The sequence below is a fragment of the Melanaphis sacchari genome, unplaced genomic scaffold (genome assembly GCF_002803265.2).
Source record: "Melanaphis sacchari strain LSU unplaced genomic scaffold, SCAv2.0 Contig128_pilon_pilon, whole genome shotgun sequence".
In the NCBI taxonomy this organism is placed as follows: Eukaryota; Metazoa; Arthropoda; class Insecta; order Hemiptera; family Aphididae; genus Melanaphis; species Melanaphis sacchari.
The window spans coordinates 415,080-424,141 of NW_020270519.1; the positions used below are offsets into that span (position 1 = coordinate 415,080).

The 9,062-nt window shown below is 25.7% G+C and overlaps 1 protein-coding gene across 2 annotated transcripts; it reads left to right on the forward strand.

Annotated features, from left to right (window-relative positions):
• The first annotated feature begins 1,212 nt into the window (after positions 1-1,212).
• On the forward strand, positions 1,213-7,722 carry LOC112591032 (E3 ubiquitin-protein ligase TRIM37-like). Of its 2 annotated transcripts, XM_025334668.1 has the most exons (17): positions 1,214-1,707; positions 2,317-2,579; positions 2,658-2,871; positions 3,387-3,697; positions 3,753-3,962; positions 4,086-4,268; positions 4,340-4,454; positions 4,554-4,666; positions 4,910-5,093; positions 5,177-5,258; positions 5,335-5,400; positions 5,499-5,556; positions 5,662-5,708; positions 6,506-6,627; positions 6,686-6,738; positions 6,803-6,879; positions 7,557-7,722. In XM_025334668.1, exons 1-17 carry the CDS (start codon positions 1,675-1,677, stop codon positions 7,649-7,651), a joined length of 2,226 nt encoding a protein of 741 aa, XP_025190453.1. In that variant the 5' UTR covers positions 1,214-1,674; the 3' UTR covers positions 7,652-7,722. The 2 variants fall into 2 exon arrangements, with proteins under 2 accessions (XP_025190454.1, XP_025190453.1); XM_025334669.1 differs by lacking the exons at positions 5,662-5,708; positions 6,686-6,738; positions 6,803-6,879; positions 7,557-7,722 and having other exon boundaries at positions 1,213-1,707; positions 6,506-6,599.
• The last annotated feature ends 1,340 nt before the right edge of the window (positions 7,723-9,062 follow it).

Genomic DNA, 9,062 nt, shown 5'->3' on the forward strand with positions numbered 1-9,062 from the left:
ACTAGTGAATAAAAGAAGAATACAATTTTAATTCTAAATAATAAATATCATCATTATAAGTTATAAGTTATGACAAATATAATTATTAAGCAATTTAATATTTGGAGCAAACCATACATTTGTTTTTATTGTTATTATTTGCAGTTAAAGCGAACATTAAAAAAAATATAACAATTAACAATTAATTTTTTATAATCATTATAGGTAATGACTAATGACTAATAAATAATAATTAGTAATAAAAATTACTATTTTTGACTTGTTTTATGTTAATATTTGAATTATTAATATATTTTATTATATATTAGACCTAAGTTTCATCTTAAAGGTCGTTGCTAAAAAACCCACACACAGGTATTTAATTTTTTTTTATACATTTTGTAAAAATAGCAAGAGTCTTGCGCAAGATCAAGACCAATACTAACGTGTATACCCAAGACCAAGACCAATACTGAGTCTGCAAGACCAAGACCAATATTTTGAAAATCTTGGTCTTGGTCTTGTTTTGATCATCACTAATACCCGTATATTAATTTAAAAAACAACTTTATTTTTAGCTTAAAGAATATGAAAAATAAAAATCGAGTATTAATACTTTAATCCTTGTGGCTTGTAATCTATTAAAAGATGTTACTCACAATGCTGTTTTTTAACATTATTATCTGCATAAATTACTTATAAGATACCTATCATAGTATTATAATAATATATAGGTATACTTGAATTTATTTACAAATATTATTCATAAGTAGGTTACCTTTATGATGTCACATATATTCAAATGCTTTCAAAAACAATGTCTGTACCTGTATCGATTGTTGTTCCTTTGAAATACTTTAAAAAATTATCTTTTGCAACTTATACAATTCTATTTTATTTAAACTCTAACCGCCGCAAAAGACAAAAGTCTCTTATTCATAAACGTCAGACAACAAACCTCATAAGTAGTTCATATCGTTCATAATATTATATACCTAGGTAATAACTAATAACTAATAAGTAATTGTAATAACACAGTGTTTATGTAGGTCTCTACATGTACCTACTTCTGTGGTCTTAGAATAGACAGTATAGCCGATCGTTTGGCGCAATATTAATGTTGGTCTACTTGAAATACGCGTTGCACGCATTTTGAGAACCCTCGACGCTGCGACTAGGCCTGTGAATTTTGATACCGGGGATTATTTTTTTTATCAGTCATATGACGACGATTGATTATTGTCTCGTCGACCGTCGTATAACGGGTCGTATTTACTCGTATCTATCGTGGATACGTAGATAGGTATATAATAATAATGTATATAAATGCACAATATTCAGGTTTCAGATGGCATTCCCCCGTTCAGAATGTTCCGATGGGCGATAGTTACGTGTCGGTCATTCCTATGCGTTTAACCGGTATTCTATAATTTAAAAATAAAATTACGATTCGTACGTTGACAGCGTCCGGGCCAAACGCCACAATATTATAATAATATAAAACACTATTATAATGATATCATCGTTTATTTAATTAATCAATATAATAATTTATTATTATGATATTATTATTAATAAATTGTTCCGTCTCCGATACTCGGTGGTAGCTAAGAAACGTTACAGGTAGAACTAAATTATCGATAGAATATTTACTCTGAATACACCTACCTACTGAATAAAATCTTAAAAATCGTAATGGCCGTGGCACCCAATCCGGAATATTTACAGGTATATTAATCTATCATATTATTTCACTTAACTATATTTACCCAAAAAGAATTTAATTTTTACTTAGAACTTAATGTTTTTATTTATTTCGTTTGTGGGTCAATAGTCCAGTGCACATACAGATCTCACAGCGGGTTATGACCTACTAGATGGTATTTTTAATTTAAGCTTAAATAGGTAATTACTAAACACTACTCCGTATGTAGTATATACTTATTCAATTTCTAAGTTAATATTAAAAAATGTGTTATTTTTCCATTTATTTCTTTTATGCCTATTCGAGTAAAATTATTTATTAGTATGTTTATTTTAAAACCACTTATACTAATATTTATTTGAAATTGGGAAAAGCACCAAAAGTGAAAATAAAAATTACCCATTTATTAATTTACTGTAAAATAATTTAATTAACAGGGCTGTAAAACTGTTAATTGAATTCACTATTGTTCAGTATACATAGACTTTAGATATTTATTTAAATAATTAAATCTATTTGAAGAAAAAAGTATTGATTGTGGATTCCTTTACACACGTCATAATTGATGTATAATAAAATTAATGCTTAAATTAATTCATTATCTAACCAAAAAAATAATTTTTAATTTCAAGACTCTACTAGAAACATTCAAATGTTTTATTTGCATGGAGAAAATACAAGATGCACATTTGTGTCCACATTGTTCAAAATTATGTTGTTACTCTTGTATGCGCCGATGGCTTACCGAACAACGATCTCAATGTCCACATTGTAGAGCTACATTACATTTACATGAAATTGTCAACTGTAGATGGGTTGAAGATTTATCTGAACAACTTGACTGTTTGAATAGTACTGTCAATGTAGGAAGTATAAGGCAGAGCCAAGAACAAAGGTACCTAACTAACAAAAAAGTTACTATTACTAATAAAAAATTATTTAAAATTTTTAATTTAATTTAATTTTATATTAGATGTGAAACTCACAACGAACAATTGTCTGTATTCTGCATTCCATGCAATTTAACTATTTGTCATCGATGTGCTCTATTTGACAATTCAGCTCATAATGGTCATTCATTCCGACCTGTTGAAGACATTTATAATGAAACAATAGCTCAACTGGGTGAGAGTTGTGACAACCTTAAAACAAAAGAAGAAATGATTAAGAAAGACATTAAGGAACTTGTATGTATTTTAATTTAAATATTAAATACTGTTAAAAAACAATAATTTTTTTAATGTTTATTAGGTGTTTATGATAACTATATCTGATTTTTTTTTTTAATTAAGGTCTTTATTTATATCTATATTCTAATTAATTAACCTTAAAAAAATATTTCAAGTATTATTTTTAAATGTATGTTATATAATTTCTATTTCTATTACAATGTTGAATCATAATTGTTGGAATTTTTTGTATACATTTATCTACACAAAAATTATAAAGCCAATTCATAGTAAATAAATTAAATTAATTCAATTTTCCTACTGATTTAAACCTTGGATATTCACTCCATGAAATGTTTCTATTTTGTCCGGAAAATCTGTAGCTCAGTAATATTTGATGGCTTACCTATTATCAGAAATAGAAATATAAATCTAATACATTAGCTACTACAATCATAATATAACTATCGATATAATAATGTGGTTATGAAACAAAACCATTCATTAATCAAATTATTCTATTTATTTTTTAGGATAAAAATATTAAACTAGTACAACAAGCCAAAGAGCAAAAAGTTCGAGAAATACGCACAGCTGTGGAGTGTATGATGATTGATTTAGAAAAAGATCTCAATAACAAACTTACTACTTTATTAACTCAAAAAAATCATCTAGTTAATGAATCTGAGCAAATAGAGGAATTTTTGCATGATTGTGATTTAGAAATATCTCGTATGCCTATGTCACAATTAATTAATAATGCTCCAAGATTTAAAAGAACTATTTCTGCAATGCAAAATAAGCAATCTCCAGTCCTTATGTCTGTGTATCCAGATTTTCATAGGTAAATAATTTTATTTTAAATAAAATAAATATGTTTATTTATTTTTAATTATTAGTGAAGTTATACCAAAGTTTGAAGGAGGTAATTTAATAATTAAATCATTTTCTGACAAAATGGTTCAGTCTGAACCCATATATTCACTTCCAATTGGTTGCAATGGTGTCAGTTGGAGACTTAAAGTATACCCTAATGGCAATGGTATTGTGAGAGATAGATATTTATCCGTGTTTTTAGAGTTAACATCTGGACCAGCTGGAGTATCTAGGTTAGTTATTTATTTTTATTTGTTACTGTAAAATCTCTTAGAACATTAACTATTTGTTCTATCTGTTATGCCATTTTTCATCAGAAGTAAACTATTTTTGTTATAAATATTAATTTGTTTTAGATATGATTATCGCATTGAAATGGTTAATCAATTAAATGAACAAATCAACGATAAATCTAAAAATGTACTCAGAGAATTCACATCAGATTTTGAAATTGGAGAATGTTGGGGATATAATAGATTTTTTAGACTTGATTTATTAATTAATGAAGGATTTTTACAACAAGATACATTAATTTTAAAGTCAGTTATTTTAATGATTTAATTTTAAATTTTTGTTACTATGACCATTATTATCTTTATTTTTTAAACAGATTTAGTGTTCGACCACCTACTTACTATCAAAAATGTAGAGAACAACAGTGGTATTTATCTAAATTAGAACTTGAGAGATCTGTACTCTTACAGCAATTTGAAGAATTAAAACAGGTATTTTTGACTGCTTTTATAACAAATGTTATAGCATTTAAATAAATTATTAATTGATTGAAATATTTAGTTATTTATAAACATTTAATGTTCTTATAGAAAATCCCTGCTAAAGTTAAACCTATTAGTAGAGAAATTCCAAGTCCAAAGAAGAAGCTTAAAATTAAAATACAATCATTGTTAGATGAATTTGAGTGTGCAGAAACAACTGGGTAAGAAACTAAGAATACCAGGAACCTACATAGACATTTTATATGATGAGTTTTATTAAGAAAATAAAAATATTTATTGAAAATCTAATGAAAAGGAAAATAGAGCACCTCTTTCAGTTATTAGGTTACTCTAAATTAAACTATTAAAATATATTTTATTTTCCTATTCCTAGATAAAATTATAAATTAAATAATTTAAGCGCATGCAATAACTATTGACTAACAATTAAATAATTGATGTAGACATCTTAAGAGTCCAATCAAAGATCAAGAAGTTCAAGGAGCATCGTGCGAAACTGCTTCTAATATGGTTCATCCTCCATTATCAATACAAACTTTATATGATAATGAATTCCAAAATCGTTTTCAAGGTGAAACTGCACAATCCATGTTTGAAAGACTTAGTCGCCTTTTTGAAGAATCAGATGTAAATTATTTGTTGTTTATATATTATCTAACTTGTAAAACCTATTAATCTTATTATTTTAATTGTTTTTGTTTTGTTTTTAGAACCCAGATAGACCTAGTCCTATTCATATGAATAATGTCAACAGCATTGTTCTAGACCATATTGAACATTCAAGTCCATCAGGTTTGTTAATTTTAATTTCTCCTCAATTTAACTTTTGTTTATCTATTACAATATTGCAACAAGTATTATATTTCAGATTTTCGTTTGGAAAATTGTTTAAGAAACATGGGAGAAAATCAATTGACTTCACCTAACAAATTAAGTGGGTACTAATTGATTTACAACATTTTACACCTTCAACAGTTTTTTTTTTTTGTATCAATGTACATTTTTGATGCTATAATTTTCATTTTTTATCAGGAACTTCTGAAAATTCACAAATGGTTAATAAAATTCAATATGAAATAACTGAAGCAAAGTAATTTTAAAGTTTTATAAATAATTGATCGTTTACTAACCCAGTATTCAATAATACATAATTTTTCTAATTAATGCTTAAATTATTTATTATTTTAACCATTAGATTTCGCTTGAAAAAATTGGAAAATGCTATGCGTAATTCTCAACCAGGTAGGCTAATTTAAAGTTATTATTAATATTTTAATACTGAAGGTCCCCATGGTTTAAAAACATTGTTTCACTTAAGAACTATTAATTATTAATTTGAATAATCACTTACCATTAACTTAAAAAAATAAGATATTTTAAAATGTAATTGACACTAATTAAATTAAAATTAATATTTGTTGAATATTTATAACTTTTTAATCCAATTTTTATGTTTAACATTTAGCTTAATGGCATAGCTGCAGTATCGTGTTTATTTAGTCTGGTGTTTTGATAATTTTTTTCAAAGATCATTTAATCAGATGTTCAAACTGTTTTTAATACTATTATAAACAGGAAAAACATCTATTTTAAAGAAAGTACCTATCTTAATACAAGATGTAATTTACTTCAATATTTTTGAATAGATATTAAATGTATTATCAATATTTGACATGCAATAAGAATTCATGTAGGTAACGTTTCAAAATAGATTTAGTTATATCAAAGAAGTTTAACTTGTGTAGAATTAGTTTGTTACCTACACAACAAGCATAAGTTACAATATGCATTTTTAAATAATTAAAAAGATACTAGTATATCAAAGAAAATGTTAAGATACAATATATACTATTGTGTATTTACTGTATCTTTGATACTATTAAAAAATGTAAGATGTAAATGTATTTAATAGATCTTATTATCAATGTCAGACTAAATAAAATCTAGCACTATAGTTACTAAATTAACCCTCTTTTTCAAACATTCATTAACATTAAAATGTATTCTTCACGACAATAATTTAGTATTTTAACTTTCAGAATCTTCTAGTGAGTTGGCAAGTTCGTCAGATCCAATAAATCTAAGAATGTCGGAAAGTAGACTTGATGATTTGTCTCACCAAACTACGACAGTTCGTGGACTACATAACCCCATACAAAACGTAAATAATTTAAAAATAATTATTGATTTTTATTTGAATACTATTATTATGTCTACAGACAAATGAACAGGCTGTAACTCAAGAAACATTAAATACAAATTTATCAAATAGGTAAACTATATTTACAATCAAACCATAATTATGTCAAACATTAATATTTTTATTTGATCATAAGGTTTTTGGATATGTCAGATATATCGGATGATCTTGAAGATTTAATCAATTCAGTTTTTGTGGACAACGCATATATAGGTAATTGATTTTTCTATATTCAATAATTACATTGCTTAAATTTCTACAAGCTATGTTCAACAAAGTGTTTTAATAATCATCACTGCTGACATACCAATTACATTTCAAATATCTTTTAATCTTATATGTACCTATTTACATATTTATAGCCTTTTTACTTTCATGTTATTCAGTGGCGTAAATTGGGTTCAATTTCTGGTGGTGCGGAGGCATATTCTCAACCTATAATTTCCAACACATCAATAATCTAAGTTCCTAAGCAAAATCCTTCCCAATAAACTATATATTTCTTTAAATAATAAATACATTTTGAATTATTTTAGCAGTAAAACCTTTATTATTATAATATTAATAAAAAAAACAATCAACAATTTCTTTTTATTTATTTTAAGTTGAAACAATGTTCCTGTTTATATATTATATATTTCAATGATTTTCTGGTGGTGCAAAAACATACCTTTGAACTACCACATTTAAGATGTGGTGCCGTGGTGGTGCAAGTGCTGCATTTGCATCACCCAGTTTACGCCACTGATGTTATTATTCCTAAATCATTTTAATGTAAATATGATAAGATATTTTTAGTAATATCCCAATCAAATATTAAAGTTACTTAAATCAAATCAAATTTTATTCTCAGTTTTTGCATACTAAAATTGTAATTTTTATTATTATAGATAACTGGGAAATTAATCAGAGCTCTTCCGGTGAAGAAGTACAAAGTCCCAATAACGAATCATTGTGTCCTGATCATTTGACCAGAGATGAATAAGTGTTAACATTTCTAATAGTTTAAATAGATATTTATATTTTTGTTAATTGAATTTTTGAAAAACATAATTAATTTTAATTATCTTGTAATTTACATATATATATATTGTTTAAAATTATTTGTTGATATAAAAATTATTATTATATATTAATTAGATACCTCCAATTTCAATATGATTAATCAAAAATTGAGGTTAATCAAAATGTTAACTGTATTAAGAAGTATAAACACATCATTTTTCAAATAAAATCATATTAATTTTTCTTATTTTATACTCAAGCTAAGATAATATTTGTAGAAAAAGTTTTCATGTGACTATATACGTACAGTATAATATTGTCATGGCATAAGTATTAATAATTTGTTATTCTTTGGCACATAATTGCTTTTTAGTATGAACCAGTAATCACCACCAAAGAACTCTATTTTATTTAAAACTAGGTAAATAATAAATATGCATATGCCTAATATTTAGAATAATCTATAAATATCGCAGAATAATATTCTGTCGTTTAAACTTATTTATTACTTAATTTTTATAACAATACAGTCCAAGACTCAAAAACATATTTTTAATTTCATTAACAATATTATCAATGTATTATAAATAATAATTGAAGACTCAATTGAATCTAATATTATTTAAGGTCTTCATTCAAGAGTACTTAACTGATAATAAAAAGAGAGAAGTGTATCTAGTGGAGTGAGATGGGTCTTAAAAATGTATTTGTGAAAGTGGGGAACAATCAGTCGAGTTGAATAAAAGTTTAGAAAGAAATTATATACTTGTAAGGTTAGAAAACTTTGAAACTACAGATGTTAGATATAGGATCATTATAATGTGGAGTACAAGGGACTTTTAGAATACAAGCAGTGAATTATAGAATGTCGAATTAACATTAAGCATTTTCAACTGCTATGGAATTTATACATGATTAAGGATTTCAAATACCAAAAAAATTTTCAAATTTATTAAAAAAACTATTAATTTAATATTTTAGAAAAGTATAAGGTTTAAGTTACCATTTCAGACATTTAAAACTAATAGTAATTTGTAGCGATTCCGTATTTGAACAGGACATCAGAATAATAAGAATAAAATATGACAGTTTTATTTTCAACTAGGCACAAATGTGTGTAATTAATTATTGTAAATATTTAAGTTATGTAAATGAAAGTTACATTTATAACGCATGGACATGGGCACCCGGAGGGAGGGGCAAGACGGGGCATTTGCCACCCCCCGGGAATTCAAATGTAATGTTGAATATTATAGCTTTTATTTTGATTTAAATAAACATTTCATTGATACTTAAGATACTTTTACTTAAGTATGTGGGGGTAGCCAATATAAAATGATTGGTAAAAATGAAAGATAAAATTATTTAATTAAACGTTTGTTCGTCGTAAT